This window comes from Marmota flaviventris, chromosome 13, assembly GCF_047511675.1.
Source record: "Marmota flaviventris isolate mMarFla1 chromosome 13, mMarFla1.hap1, whole genome shotgun sequence".
In the NCBI taxonomy this organism is placed as follows: domain Eukaryota; kingdom Metazoa; phylum Chordata; class Mammalia; order Rodentia; family Sciuridae; genus Marmota; species Marmota flaviventris.
The window spans coordinates 36,133,928-36,150,576 of NC_092510.1; the positions used below are offsets into that span (position 1 = coordinate 36,133,928).

The window sequence follows — 16,649 nt, forward strand, 5'->3', positions numbered from 1 at the left end:
CATATTGCCATACTAGTGTCTGTTGTGTTCTGCTGCCTTTCCTATCCTCTACTATCCCCCCTCCCCTCCCCTCCCCTCCCCTCTTCTCTCTCTGCCCCCTCTACTGACATTCATTTGTCCCCCTTGTATTATTTTTCCCTTTCCCCTCACTTCCTCTTGTATGTACTTTTGTATAACTCTGAGGGTCTCCTTCCATTTCCATGCAATTTCCCTTCTCTCTCCCTTTCCCTCCCACCTCTCATCCCTGTTTAATGTTAATCTTCTTCTCATGCTCTTCCACCCTACTCTGTTCTTAGTTACTCTCCTTATGTCAAAGAAGATATTTGGCATTTGTTTTTTAGGGATTGGCTAGCTTCACTTAGCATAATCTGCTCTAATGCCATCCATTTCCCTGTAAATTCTATGATTTTGTCATTTTTTAATGCAGAGTAATACTCCATTGTGTATAAATGCCACATTTTTTTTTTATCCATTCGTCTATTGAAGGGCATCTAGGTTGGTTCCACAGTCTTGCTATTGTGAATTGTGCTGCTATGAACATCGATGTAGCAGTGTCCCTGTAGCATGCTCTTTTTAGGTCTTTAGGGAATAGATCGAGAAGGGGAATAGCTGGGTCAAATGGTGGCTCCATTCCCTGCTTTCCAAGAAATCTCCATACTGCTTTCCAAATTGGCTGCACCAATTTGCAGTCCCACCAGCAATGTACAAGTGTACCCTTTTCCCCACATCCTCACCAGCACTTGTTGTTGTTTGACTTCATAATGGCTGCCAATCTAACTGGAGTGAGATGGTATCTTAGGGTGGTTTTGATTTGCATTTCTCTGACAGCTAGAGATGGTGAGCATTTTTTCATGTACTTGTTGATTGATTGTATGTCCTCCTCTGAGAAGTGTCTGTTCAGGTCCTTGGCCCATTTGTTGATTGGATTGTTTGTTCTCTTGTTGTCTAATTTTTTGAGTTCTTTGTATACTCTGGATATTAGGGCTCTATCTGAAGTGTGAGGAGTAAAGATTTGTTCCCAGGATGTAGGCTCTCTATTTACCTCTCTTATTGTTTCTTTAGCTGAGAAAAAACTTTTTAGTTTGAGTAAGTCCCATTTGTTGATTCTAGTTATTAACTTTTGTGCTATGGGTGTCCTATTGAGGAATCTGGAGCCCGACCCCACAGAATGTAGATCGTAGCCAACTTTTTCTTCTATCAGACGGCGTGTCTCTGATTTGATATCAAGCTCCTTGATCCATTTTGAATTAACTTTTGTGCATGGCGAGAGAAAGGGATTCAGTTTCATTTTGTTGCATATGGATTTCCAGTTTTCCCAGCACCATTAAACAAAGCCATTTTAACAAAGGTGTGAGCACTCAAAGGCAACAGCAAGATGCTGCTTAGCTCAGTGCTGACAAAGGAAATAACTTCTGAGAAGGCAGTTGCCCTTTGTCTCTAGTAGGCTTCTCGTGGTCAGGCCTCGCCAGGCTAAGGAAGATGCCATAGGATCAGGACTTACCATTCTTTCACCTCCTCTATGTCTCAGCACCCAGGAGATATACGGCAGTATCTGGCCTTGATATTGGTCCATGGCTTCAATTCCATATTGGTTTGACTGTAATTAAATTACTCCCAATTTTTCACTAGAATTTTTTACCCTCTAACTATAGCAACAAAAAATACCTTGACACATATGCTGATAAGGTGCTGAGAAGAAAGTTGGAACACAAAGGATATTGCTTTCCTATACAAACATGCCCAATTTCCTAATTGTCCTTTGATACATTTCTTTAAGTGGTTTCTAATCTTTTGTATTTATTTTAGCACTAGGTGTTATACTCCATTCTGTCTTGTTGGAAATAGCTCTGACATCTGTTTTTGATTCCTTGTAAAATTGAAGCTGTGATATTACTAGCAACGGGGTAGAGTATGTTCAGAGACCATCTTGTAATTATGCTTAATCAGGTAGATACATTCTTCAAACACACAAACCAAGTACCTTTTCCAACCCCTAGAGAGAAACTAATTAACAGTGTCACTCTTTGGCAACACAATAATCCCTGATTGCTGAGTTGTCTGTTACACTCCTGGAAAGTTATTAGAAATACTGTCAGGACTCTACCAGGTGGGCTAAAACCTCAGAAATTTTTTTTTTTCCTTTTACAAAACTTCCTATTGATCAGTGTTTTCTTTTGCTGCCAAAACAATTAATAGACCTACCCACCTGTGGGGCAAGAGCCGATGGGACACATCTCAGTCATTGGATCCCTATAAGCAGCCTCAGCTTGTTTTCAGTGGGTCTCCCTGGAATTCTTGGGCCTGGGTGTATCCACAAGTGTCCATGCATCATTAATGCCGTGGTGTTTTTCAAGCATTTGGAAATTGCTTAGCATCTTTGTGTTAAGCTAGCAAATTGTAGTGCCTTATTCAGAACACGGCCCACTGCCAGGACCACAGACTGAGATAGTAGTCAGAACAAGAACAGCTTCTCAAAGGCAGGTTGTAAGAATCTGAGTCATTTGAAAATTCATTTAATATTTTCTATCTAACCCTAGATTCTGAAATAGCATATTTAAAAATTTTTAAAAAGCGTATTTTAAAAACGGAACTTCAAAGGTTAGCTTCCACATACTAGGTTTTTTATCTCATTTACTGTTTATTGGGGTATAATTCATATGCATTAAAAGGCTGCAATCTGAAGTGTAATTAACTTTCACGTATGAACACTCTTGGGTAACTACCAGCCAGACAGAGATATAGGGTGTTTCTAGCACCCCAGGAAATTCCCTGTTGCCCCCTCTCAGCTTTAGTCCCTATAGACAACCACTGTTCTGATCTGATCTGTTCTACCAGAGACTAGTATTTACTGAACTTCACCTTCTTTTACTGAACATTATACCTGTAGTAGCCTTCAGTGTATGGTTGTATATATCAGGAGTTCTTTTTGGTTTTAGTATTCCTTTACATTAGTATACAACAATTTTTCTACTATAGACAGAAGCATCCACTTGGGTCTATTGTGAGAAAAGTTGATTTGAACATTCTTCTGTGTGGTTTTCGGTGGACATTAGAGCACATTTCTTTGGGGATAAATACAACCTACTTTTTTATTATAATTTTAGTTTTTACTATTCCTAAATAAGTAAATATCTATACATGGTTTTAATAAAATGTCAAAAGAATATATACCAAACTATGAAAAGAAGGGCAAATGAAACCCAAAGCAAGCAGATAGTAGAAAATAATCAAGATTACAGCCAAAGTAATGAAATAAAGAAGAGAAAAACGAGAGGAAAAAATCAGCATAACTAAAAGCTCATTATTTGAAAATATCATCAAAATTGACAAACGTTTAGATAGGCTAACCAAGAAAAAAGTAAAAAACTCAAATTACTAAAATTGAGACTGAAAGGACCTGGGGAAACATCATTATTTCAAAACTAAAAAGAAATGAAGTTCTGGGGCTGGGGTTGTGGCTCAGTGGTAGAACGCTCGCCTCGCATATGCGAGACCCTGGTTTCGATCCTCAGCACCACATAAAAATAAATAAGTGAAATAAAGGTATTGTGTCCAACTACAACTAAAAAATAAATATTAAAAAAAAAGAAATGAAGTTCTCATGCTACAACATGAGAAACTTGAAAACATCATGATAAACAATAGATTCAGGATTAGAACAGTCTGCCACTGGGTTCTAGACACTTCTACCCACAGATTCAGGATTAGAACAGTCTGCTACTGGATTCTAGATACGACTACCCTATTTTGCTTAGTTTTCACATTGTCACCTCATTGCTCAGGAGTGTCTTGATCACTTTTTTTTGTTTGTTTGTTTAGAGCATGTTTCTCAGTTTTCCTTCGCTGTAATCTGTAGCTCTCCGCATTGTGCCAACAGAATCAGCAAAGTGCAAAGGAAAGCTGTCAGTGCCATCCACAGCCTGCTAAGTTCACATGACCTGGACCCACGGTGTGTCAAACCTGAAATGAAGGTCAAAATTGCTGCCCTTTACCTACCTTTGGTTGGCATCATTTTGGATGCTTTGCCACAGCTCTATGACTTCACAGGTAAGGACCCCTTGTGTTTCCTTCCTGGACTGATGAGGGGCCCTGCCAAATGCCCACTCCCCACCCAGAATAAGTCTCTGTTGTTAGCTCTAGTGCTGGTACTCTTGTATGAGTGAGGCTTCGTAGCTGTGGCCTCCAAATCTTCTTAACCCAGGTCCCTATTAGTTAAAAAAAAAAAAAAAAGACACATAACCATATGTATGTTTTGTTCAGAAAGTACTTGTCCATTCATTCATGTACTCCTTGATCTGCTAGTGTATGATGAACTCTATAACTACACAGCACAAAGCATGATATATAATAACGGAACTATTGCCTTTGGAGATCACTTCTGTAATGCCTTGTATGAATTAGAGAACATAATTTTTTGGTTTTGATAATGTTACCAGGTCTTACATAATTTCTATGTGCTATTTACTTCATTATTTGTTTAAAAACCCAGTTGCCTTAAAACACAACAGTGAATTGTTATTTCTAAAATTTGAGTCTGCTTTTAGAACTTTAGCACAAGAAATGTTGTCTACACTTAATTTTTCTCTGAAAAACTGAAGATCCAAATTGCTATGGTGTTGACAGGTCCAGTTGGTTTTTAGTGAACCAGTTGATGTCAGGTGCTTTAACATACTTTTCCAAAAATTGAAGGAATGGTCTCTGTATGTGACTGGTAGCATTCTTTAAAAGCAGCCTTTTAGGACTGGGGATGTGGCTCAAGCGGTAACATGCTCGCCTGGCATGCATGTGGCCCGGGTTTGATCCTCAGCACCACATACAAACAAAGATGTTGTGTCTGCCGAAAAAACTAAAAAAAAAAAAAATATATATATATATATATTAAAAATTCTCTCTCTCTCTCTCTCTTTTAAAAAAAAAGCAGCCTTTTAAATGGTTGGCCCCTTTTCGTTTGTGCATATCTAGTCCTATGTATAAATATGGATATGTCTATATTATATAGGGGCAATAAGTTAAAATTCACTGCAAACATTTGAAATTTAATGAATTATTGCTGAATTTATGAAAATAACATTATTCTGGTACTTTTGGATCTTTGAGATCTATTATAAGATACTTGCTTCATTACATAATCATAGATTCTTTTCAATCATTTAAAATAAATAAGTTAAAAAATTATATTGCAGAAAGCTATTATGAAAGCTTTTATTTTTGCAATTTGAAAAAATCATTTCCAGCCTAATCTTGTGTTCAGCAACATTTTGGCTGCTTTTTGCTACATATGGTAACATTATTAATAAAATAATAAATAATTTAAACATCAAGTTTAAAATGACTGCTGATTTTAGTGACTAGGAAGGTCCCAGTCACTGACTGGACATTGGGTGATATCACAGGGAATGCCAACTTTGGCTTGACATCTCCTGTGATATTTTGACTGCAGCTGTTAGTGGGAAAAGCCGCACCAGTGGATCTGATGAAGAACAAGATGGACCCAGTGCAATTAACCAGAACGTCGCCCTGGCCATAGCAGGGAATCATTTTAATCTGAAGACAAGTGGAACGATGCTATCTTCCTTGGTATGTAGTGCATATTTCTCTGGCTTAATTTTTGCTTGTGTCTTCTCCCCTCTTCAGATGAGAGAGCCCAGCTTACAGCTAGCAGTGATGGTTACTCTGTGCTGAAAGGAATTACAGTGAGGTTGGCTCTAGGAAAACAGATCAGAGAAGGTTTCCTACAACAGTGAGACTTTCAGCTCAGATCTAGGCAGCCCCAATGGCTGAGTTCACGTTTCAGGAAACTTGGAAAGAGGTGAACTTGGGAACTCGGAGATCTTTACAAAAAAGATCAAACCAAGGCTTCCTTATGTTGGTGTCCTGGGCTGTGCTTAGTTGTACTGAGTCCGCCTCCAAAAAAAGATTGAAATGGCCAGAAGCTTGGAATATATGCTTCTCAAGCAAAAGACTTCAGCTTTCCTGGTCCCCACGGAACCTATGAAATTTGTTTGGCTCTGTCCTTTTGCACAAACTCTATGGCTTAAGGAGGTGCTACTCCAGGAATGGGCCTTCTAGTCACCTGAGGTGGGATTCATCACTATTTGTTGATGAGCTCTAACACTTGTCAAAACAGCACTGTGTCCCCCATCTTAATTTACTTTTGCCTTTCAGTGTAAGATATATATCTGTAGAGAATTCAACCTGGCTGTATCTGAGAAGACAGGGTTTGGCCCAGCTCCTCTTTGCTAGATGACTTTCTTCTCTTCCTCCAGCACTTAGTAAGAAACAAAAGGAAAGAATGTTTGAGATTTGACATCACTGATCTTACAGTCTGATAAATATTGTGTGTTCTGACCTCCTCCACCTCTCTGAGATCCTTCTAATCAAAGGTACCCACTCGAGGCAGCCTTTGCCTTTTATATCATTTGCCTCTAAGGAAGGAACGCAGAAGCCCCAAGTGCACCTGTTGGAACATATTCCCTGTGAAGTTATATCTAAGGATTTCATTACTTCTTGTCAACACACCAAGGGTAATTCAAGTTGAAGTAACTTCATCATCTCTCTATTTCCATCCAAAACTAACATTTCCTTCACATAATTCACAAATACCTCATTGCAATTTCACCACTACATTCCACTGGATATTAGTTACGCCACATAAACCAAGGGTGCAGCTGCATATTGTTGTTGACTTGATGAGTAACAGAAAGTGTGCTTAGCACTTGTGGCCAGAGTAGAATAACAAATGGTTTGAGCATCCATACCCCACCCACTGCCAAAAAGGAATTACTGTTAAATTCATATTACAGAAGACTCCACTAATTTATGGATTTGATTAATTTATCAGGCAGTTCATGACTCTCATGTTATATTTCAGACTATGTAACAAAGAAGCTAAAATCTTAAACAGTTATTCATGGTGCCTAGCCAAACTAGTTCTCTTCTGTAAGTCCAACCTTACATCTGTCTGGCTTCAAGAAGTAATATTCAAAGATCTTAGCAGCAAGAAAACCCATTTGGGGGCTAAGGTTGTGGTTCAGCAGTAAAGTGCTCACCTAGCACATGCAAGACACTGGGTTTGATCTTCAGCACCTCATAAAAGTAAATAAGATAAAGGGATTGTGTCCAACTACAACTAAAAATATATTTTTAAAAAAAAGAAAGAAAGAGAGAAAACCCATTTGTATCACTGAAAAGTTTAGCCAAGGTCCAGAGCTAACCAATAGACCACATCACTCCCTAAGACAGAGTATGTTCTTCTATTATGTGGCTGAAATCTGCCTCAAACAGTGCCCCTGGTGAGCAGCCCAGCTCCAGAGAACACAGCTTTCCTGCCCAGGAAAGGCAGGGCTACTGGAAGCATCCCCAGACAAGGAAAAGATGGCCCCCATGTTCTGAGAAATCTCTGAGAAATTATCATCCCTCAGCTTTTGGTTTTTATGTTACTTGACTTCTTCCCCTGCCTCCTCCCAGCCCTATAAGCAGTATAATATGCTGAACGCCGACACCACCCGCAACCTCATGATTTGCTTCCTCTGGATCATGAAAAATGCTGATCAGAGTCTCATTAGGAAGTGGATTGCTGACCTGCCATCAATGCAATTAAACAGAATTTTAGACCTGCTTTTCATCTGTGTCTCCTGTTTTGAATATAAGGTAAGTGCAGGGTATCTCAAATTTATACCTGCACTAATCTCCCAAGTTCAATCCTGTCTTGTTACTCTTCCCCTTTGCAAGGCCAATGGTGGCATTGTTAGTTTTTCATGTTTCTGTATTCAAATACACAGCCTATTTGCATTTATACATATGATCATTCTAAAGGGAAAAGAGCTCAACCTTCTGCAGAAAGCCCCATTTCTGTTAATAGGGTTTCAGCTGTAAGACTCTCCAGAATGGTGCCTCTTGTACTACATGTCAAGCTACATGTACATGTTGGCCAACTTAACTGGAGTATTATGTTTTGATGATTCTCCCATCAATAAATACCTCACCAAACTGCTTCTATCCTGCCCAGGGAAAGCAGAGTTCTGACAAAGTCAGTACCCAAGTCCTGCAGAAGTCGAGGGATGTCAAGGCTAGACTGGAAGAGGCTTTGCTCCGGGGCGAAGGGGCCAGAGGGGAGATGATGCGCCGCAGGACTCCAGGTATGTGAGGAAGCCTTTCCCTGCTTTCTGTTAACCCCTCTGCATCCTTTGTGGGAAGGAAGTTCCTCTGGAAATCACTCTCATGGGACATTTGCAATAACAGCAGAGGCAGAAGATCCTGGAATTCTATGCGTGGTGTATATAAGATTAGCCCTGTGCCTCTAAGGGAAAGCTGCTACTCAGATCAAAGAATTCTCAAAATGGCCCCTGATGGCATGTTTGAGTGAAAACTTGGTGGTGGATAAAGGTCACATCCAAGAATATGAATCATGGATGAGTTGGGACATGTCTCCCTCCAGGCAGAGGCCTCTTTAGAGGATATTTGACTAATCCCTCTGGAGCATGATCAAGAAACTAGAGCCTTCTGGGCCTAAGATCATCTCCCCCAAATCATTCAGGGCATTATTGGAATGGAACCAATTTCCCAAACGGGCTTCAGAGTGTTCAAGTCCTCTAAGGACCCTGCCACACCAGGAAAGACCTCAGAAGGTGGAGCTCATCACTCTACAATAATAGAGTGAAATGTTCATGTGCTCTGGGTCTTAGTCTCTGTGCTCACAATACAACAGAAAGACAGCTCGTTCTGTTCAACAGGACTCAATAGCAGGGAGCTTGGAGGGAGCTCAGCATTTTCGGTGGTGACAAGGTACCTTCATTTGACACCGGCTATCTCCAATAATTCAGTGAAAATATTTAAAAATATGAAAAATATGCTCCTTGATACCCCAGAAAGGCAGGGATGCTAAGCCTGTACCCTGTGAATCAAAGAGCAGACCACCCCGACATAGGCACGGTGGCTTTGTCTCCTCTCAGCATCCTGCACAGACTAATTAACTGGAGAAATGGTTCTGAGTCCTCTCAGTTGAGCTTGTTATGGAATTTCTGGTTATCTTAAAGGGTTTCATGCTAATCAAATTCCTATCATGCATTTCTTAACTCCTAGGGAATGACCGATTTCCAGGCCTAAATGAAAATTTGAGATGGAAGAAAGAGCAGACACATTGGCGGCAAGCTAATGAGAAGTCAGATAAGTGAGTCACTCAGCAACTGTGTTCTACCTTTATTTTAAGTCCAAAACCATTTTTCCCAGGCTACTTGTATTACTGAAACAACTGCATCCTTCCATGGGTAAGAAAATGAAGCATCTTCATCTGTATAAATATTCTCCACCCAGGGACCCATGATGTTCAAAGGTTTAAAGGAGTTGTGATTGCCAGCTATTAAACATGCATCACATTGATAAGCATTTTAAAAAATTAATATTAAGCAACCTCAGGTAGCTTAATGAAAGCTACTAATAGAGAGTGGGGAATTACAGAACATGGGACAAAGTGCCCAATACCATATAGTTTCAAATCCCTACTGAATCCTTTGAACCCTATTTGGAAATGCGTTCAAAGATGTATAGTCAGGGATATTCATGTCAGTATTACTTGAAATTGTTTTTAAAAATTAGAAACACTTTAAACACTACAACATAGGAAAACATGTAACAAAATATTAGGTTGCCATAAAAATGACAATTTTAATGACATGGGGAAATGCCTCTGAAAAATAATTAAGTGAACAGAAGCAGGATAGACATCTGGTTTTAGGATATAATTTCAAATCTTTAATTATAAATAAATGCATTTTTAATAAACTGGAAGGAAATTTATCAGAATATTTCTAGTGGTTTTCTTTGGGTATTGGGAATATAGGCAATTGTTTTCTTTTTATACTTTGCTGGATTTCCTGCAGTGTTATGATATATATCACAGTCAGAAAAAAAGTATAAAGAAATGAAAGAATAAAAATCCTGTTTGGATTGTAATGAGAGAGATATATAGGTAGAGCACAAGACAGTGCAGCAATTATATGCAACAACTTAGACAAATGAGAGACAAAATTAAATATATTTGAATAGATGGTGCATATCTCCTCTGCCTCTTACAACAGATAGCCTAATGAATCCCACAGCTCACAGAGCACAACATTGAATTGTTGAAGACCACACACACACTTGACAAGGCATAAGCAGAACATCCCCTTGGCATATGACACACACATCATAGAAAAAGATGGGAAGACTTGAGTAACACTATTGCTTTGTAAATAAATACGAGTTCATATCTTTGCTGTCACTATAGAATATTCTGGCCCATTTATGGAACTTTGGGGAGTGAAATTTATTTTAGAACATCAAAGAAATTTGTTACAGATGTTACTTTGGAAAACCCAGTCATTGGTCTTATTAATAATGTCTGCTGGGCACGGTGGTGCATGCCTGTAATCCCAGCGGCTCAGGAGGCTGAGACAGGAGGATCAGAGTTCAAAGCCAACCTCAGCAAAAGCAAAACACTAAACAAATTAGTGAGACCCTGTCTGTAAATAAAATACAAAATAGGGCTGAGGATGTGGCTCAGTGGATGAATGCCCCTGAGTTCAATCCCTGGTACCCCCAAAAAACATAAAATAATGCCTATTTGCTTTGGGTATTTTATTCTTGCTCCAAGTTCCCTAAACTGATTTGTAAGATACTTGGTTCTAAGAGTCTATACATTCTAGATTAGATAATGTACAACAACAACAATCTGCGTATAGTAAGTACAGAATTGCTTAGTTGGTTAGGTCATCTATGAGATTTAAAATAGAGAATAACAAAGTCTGTTTTGCCTGGGCCACATAAATGGATGATTTGGGAAACCTCTCCCTTTTTTTTTTGCAATAACAACATAATGCTGAATCTTAGCATGCAGAGCCTGCGAGTTCTGTCTAGGTTAGTTCTTAGCGCTGAGCTACCTGGTGGGCTGTTCATTATTAGAGCTAATGATGCACACCTGCAGACCTCAGTGGCTATAGCATAGAAAAATTAGAACTTCTCATCCTAGCTCTTTGGGAACTTTTTGTAATTACTTGAGTTGTCTCTTTCATCTTTTTTTTTTTTTTTTTTTTTTTTGTCTCATTCACCAGAACACTTTTTAATTATTTTCACTCTATTTCTTTTAGAGCAGTAATTTTCAACATGGGCTGCACATTAGAATCACCCAGGGGGCTTTTAAAGCTCCTAATTTCAAAGTGCCCAAAGATACCCTAATTCATAATCTGCAGTGGTGGAGCCCAGGAATCAGTATTTGTAAAACTGCCACATGACTCTATTGTGCAGCTAAGTCTGAGAACATGGTTTTAAAGAAATAGCTGGTAGGCTTTTTGAACCCCAGAGTAGTGGTGGTGATGGTTGCATAACAATGTGAAGTTACTTAATCCCACTGAACTGCACATTCTAACATGATTAAAATAGTAAACTTTGTTCTATATATTTTAACTGCAATAAAAAAATTGGAATTAAAAAAACAGATAAGGATACTCTAGATCTGCACTGTCCATTATAGTAGCCACCAGCCACATGTAGCTATTTTGAAATGAGAAGTAATAAAAAGTGCATGCCATATTTTATATTTCACTAGGAAGTTTTGTGTTGATTACACATTGACAGTATTTTTGATACCAGTAATTTAACAACAACAAAGAAAGCTTTTAAATTTCATTTATAGTACGTAAATGCTTTCTCTTGGAGAATGGGGGTGAGGCATGTGAAGCAACTTGGGACCTGAGAGCCTATTCCTAATTGTGGAAACAGTTAAATTACACAGAAATGTTTACTCTGATCATCAGATGTATGTAATAAACTGCATGTCCTCCAGTGGGTTAAGGATACTGGAGAACATCTAAGTAGTAGCCTTGGTCGTCTTAAGATATGTGAGCTGACAGCATGATGCCCCAGCTCCAAAATTACATCTTGGCCACTAGTGTCACTTTAAAAAAGTCATTTTTTCACACCTCCCTTCCCTGGAAACTAAATGTGGATGATGATACAAAATATAGTACTCCCCCTTGTCCACAGGGGATACATTCCAAGAACCCCAATGGGTGCTTAAAACTTCAGATGTTACCAAATTCTGTATGCAAGCATGGAGAAACTGATAAGCAAGACAGCTAATAAGTAACCGATGGGTGGGTAGAGTGTACAGCATTGAAGATACTGGAAAAAGCAGTGATTCACCTGGCAGAATAGAGTGGGACAGCATACTATTCACATTGGCATACAATTTAAATTAATTAATTGTGTACTTCCGGATTTTTTCATTTAATTTCTTTAGGCTGCAATTGACCATGAATAACTGAACCATGGAAAGCAAAACTGTTGGGGGTGGGGGCTTACTTTATCCCTTTCCAATCTTAGTTGAATTTTGTGAGAATGCATGGACTAGTCCATATTTCCTTAAAATGAAACCTAATAGAAGAGCAGCACCTGGCAATTTCCCATTCCCTAGTGAGTGATATCAGTTAGATGATCTGCCCCATGGGAATGCAGTCTTTGCTTTCCATTGGAAAAAAAAAAAGACAAAATGTCCCATACCTGGCTGACCAACCCCAACTCAGTCTCTTAGCTTCCCAACATGGTCTTTGGGAAGCTAAGAAACTGAACTGCCCCTGTTCTAAAGCATCACCCTTTTCTAACCCAGCATCGTCACTGTTTGCCAAATTCACACTACACCCAGTCTCTCCTGCATATTGCAGGGTCTTCCTCCTCCCCCACCACAGATCCAGAGTTCTCATGCATGAAATACAGGCATGGCCCTGAGGCTTTAGGCAATAATCTAATGGGCTCCCCTAATTGCTAATAGCAGCCAGTGATTGCTTCTCTGCCCATCTTGTTATTTTTATAGTTGTCATCATTATTAATAATAGTAGGGATGAGAATGACCTGGAAACTTTACCTCGATAACAGTATTTCACCACATAATCGTCACCACTACATTAATGTACATTCACGAGTATTCAGTGCATCCTAATCTTGCAGCAAAGACACATTAGTAATAAATGATTTCTAAGGAACCAGCATAATTGTTTTTAAAATTTCACATCATAGTTATACCCCACCTATTGCAAAAAAAAAAATGTTCTAAAATCCATGACAATTATATGGTGAAATACAGAATCTTTCTAACCACACATGAATTTCAGAAAATGCCTGCACACCTTAGTTACTTGAGGCCAGCTGCTTTTGTTTTCATTTCTAAGTTGACTCTTCCAAAGATTTCCTTATGCTTTGGTGCAAAGATCACCATTACTAGAACCTGGCCAGCTTTGATTTGTGTGTTAATTTGAACCTCTTTTTGTTTCTTAGAACAAAGGCAGAGTTAGATCAAGAAGCCTTGATCAGTGGCAATCTGGCTACGGAAGCAAATCTAATCATCCTGGACATGCAGGAAAACATTATCCAGGTGAGAAAAACTAACAGCTTGACCTAATTTGCTTAAGATGAATGTGTTCACTGGAATTTAAGAAGGAAATCTTTATTCAAAATTGTGAAAGAAACAAATAGTGATCCTTTTAAAAAGTGAAGTTGACAGTTTACTACTTACAATAACATCCACCTTATAAACTCCAGAGATACCAAACATTCTTCTGGCTTCTTGGACTTACTGCTCACTTGGAAAGATGTGTTTGATGAGCTGACCATGGTTAAATTGGCCCAAGAGTATGCCAAATTTATAATTCAAATGGTGAAATTCTGATTTAATATCTAGACCCAGGGTGGTTAACTGTTGTTGTTTTTTTTCCTGATGGGTCTAATCCAGTTGAATGATGGTCCCTGTCTGATATAGGAGCTGTTCTTATGACTGGATTAGATTAAAAAATAGTGCTAAGTAGGGTAAATGATGTTTATTTTGGATTCAAATTACTGAAGGAAAGTCATTTATCCCATAAGTTTGCCATTCCTGCTATAGAAAAGTACAGTCAGCCCTCCATATCTGCCAGTTCTGTGTACATGGAAACTCCAACCATGGATTGAAAATATTAAGGAAAAAATTGCATCTACGCTGGGCACAGTGGCTCATGCCTATAATCCCAGTGGCTCTGGAGGCTGAGACAGGAGAATCATGAGTTCAAAGCCCGCCTCAGCAAGGATGAGGCACTAAGTAATTCAGTGAGACCCTGTCTCTAAATAAAATACAATAAATAAATAAATAGAGCTAGGGATATGGGCTTAGTAGTTGAGTGCCCCTAAGATCAATTCCTGGTACCCCTCCCCCCAAAATATTTTCATCTATATTGAACATGTACAGTCCCTTTTTTCTTTCGTATCATTTTTTCCCTAAACCACATGTTACAACAAGGATTTATGTAGCATTTACATTGTTTTAAGTATTTAAAGTAATCTAGGGATGATTTAATAATATGTGTAGGTTATACGCAAATATTATACCATTTTATATAAAGGACTTGAGCATCCACAAATGACTCAAGTATATTTAATGACTTTGATATCTCTGATAACATAAATGCTTGACATCACATTGATGGTATCTTTATATGACTCAACCTTAAACATTCTGTACCTAACATCAGGCCTCAAAATGTATTTGTAATTTTCCAAGAAAGGTGAAACTTAGTTACTATTATCCTTGGTACTTTTAGTTCTGCTGTAGCTGATAAATAAGCTTCTATGTAGAAACATCACTGACACCTCTGTTGTACTGGGAAACCCACATTGTGTTTTGAAGCCCACAAGGCAAGCTAGGCCTTGTATACAAAGAAAGAGCATTCCAAAAGCTTTGGCCCAGGATAGAGGGAGGTGTGCTTCATTTAGGAAGCCAGAATTGGGCAAAAGTCCCAAATCAATTAGGAGTTTGGAAATCAGTCTTCAGTTCTCATGGTTAGAGAATGACAATAGATGGTGGCTCACCAAACCCTGAAGACCTTCCAATGAGAGCAATGGAACATCAGGTCCCGAGATAACGTTCAGCAGTCTCTCCTGTCTTCAGCCCCCAGCTCACTGCACATCAGGGATTCAGTAATGCTGTTCTTCCGGCCCCTAGGCAAGCTCAGCGCTGGACTGTAAAGACAGCCTGCTGGGAGGCGTTCTGAGGGTCCTGGTGAATTCCCTAAGCTGTGATCAAAGTACCACCTACCTGACTCACTGCTTTGCGACACTGCGAGCCCTCATTGCCAAGGTAAACATGAGACACTTGTTTTCTTACTCTTAATTAAGGGTAAGATTCTCATCTAGCTTCACTTCTGTCTTCAGGTGGACCAAAACCCATGGAGTATCTTAAATGGCATGCATTGAAGGTCTTAGTTCTTCTTAGGAAGAAAGCAGATACACTTCCTATGGAAGAAGTCACCATGAGAGGACAGTGTCTCTAGTACTTGAAACGTGGGACTAACTAAAGAACTTGAAATAGCCACTCACTAAAAGTCTATGATACAAGAGCAAAAATCAATGGAGCAAATTTGTAATTTTACCCTTTTCCTTTAATACCTTATCATAATGAGATTAAATCCTATACATGACTCCCATTAAGTCTTACAAAATATCGTATCATAAAATGCCAGAAGTTTAAATTAATTTTCTGAGAACCTGAGAATGTATATTATCTTTGGTTAGTATAGTCTATGCAGATTAAATTTTCTCCTTTGTGGGAAATCTCCATGTATGCCTTCTCCATAGGGTCTTTTAAATTTAGAAAGAGGAATTCTTTTGCTATCCTCTACTAGAATCATTTCTCTTTGTTAGTCACCAGTAGTTTCCAGGGAACCCAGGAAATTCATGATTCATTTCTTCAAAGCTATGATCTCACCAGTGAATTCAACCAGGTTAACAATGAACTTTAATAACATAGCCCTGACCTTAGTTGGGCGGTTCATAATTAAATCTTAAGTCAACTTCATTGCTTAAACCCATCTTCTGACTCACATAGGTCATTATCTTTATGGAGCAATGCATTAACTCTTCTGGGCTTTTTGCTTGTCCAAGCAGACATTTGCATATTTCAATAGGCATCTGGTCCAAAAAGCTTATCAAGTGCCAAGTGATGCCTGATGGTGCCTTGTGTCTCTCCTAGTTTGGAGACTTGCTGTTCGAGGAAGAGGTGGAACAGTGTGCGGACCTGTGTCAGCGTGTGCTACACCACTGCAGCAGCAGCATGGACACCACACGGAGCCAGGCTTGCGCCACCCTCTACCTCCTCATGAGGTTCAGTTTCGGAGCTACCAGTGTAAGAACTCAGACCAGACAAGTGACCCAGAATCAGTAGAGAAAGTCAATGCAAAGCATCAGTAGAGAGAAAAACCTAAGGGAAATGTGTGCAGTGTTGCCATTTACCCCAGTCCTGCAAGAAAGAAACAATACAGTACCAAGATGGATAGCAGCTTTCACCTGAATTTGCATTTAAAGGCAACTATCAGGACTGGTGAATGCAGCAGTCCCCATCAGTAATGTCTCCCTAAGACACAGAAGGTCTTTTATACATAGATAAAAATGGTATGTGTAGGAACAAATGCAACAGACAGTATAAGAATTCAGAAGAATGAATCCTGTTTCTGAATTCTGAATTAGTACAGTTCTGGCTAGTACCTGAATGGGCTGTGGAAGAGAATTTTAAATGACCAGCAATAACTGGAACTGGGTTGTGTTTCATTGTTATTCTGTGGTACTGGGAAATAAACCTAGAGCCTTGTGAA

General features: G+C 39.1%; 1 protein-coding gene across 4 annotated transcripts in view; it reads left to right on the plus strand.

The window, feature by feature from the left end:
* Positions 1–16,649, plus strand: part of LOC114080723 (dedicator of cytokinesis protein 8) — a 220,863-nt gene that overhangs the window by 162,683 nt on the left and 41,531 nt on the right. For all 4 annotated transcript variants that reach the window (XM_034636531.2, XM_071600587.1, XM_034636533.2 and 1 more), the window contains 8 exons: positions 3,878–4,047; positions 5,441–5,577; positions 7,468–7,650; positions 8,009–8,138; positions 9,082–9,169; positions 13,309–13,405; positions 15,005–15,139; positions 16,031–16,183. In XM_034636531.2, coding sequence (XP_034492422.2) covers positions 3,878–4,047; positions 5,441–5,577; positions 7,468–7,650; positions 8,009–8,138; positions 9,082–9,169; positions 13,309–13,405; positions 15,005–15,139; positions 16,031–16,183 — 1,093 coding nt within the window. The remainder of the gene's footprint in view (positions 1–3,877; positions 4,048–5,440; positions 5,578–7,467; positions 7,651–8,008; positions 8,139–9,081; positions 9,170–13,308; positions 13,406–15,004; positions 15,140–16,030; positions 16,184–16,649) is intronic.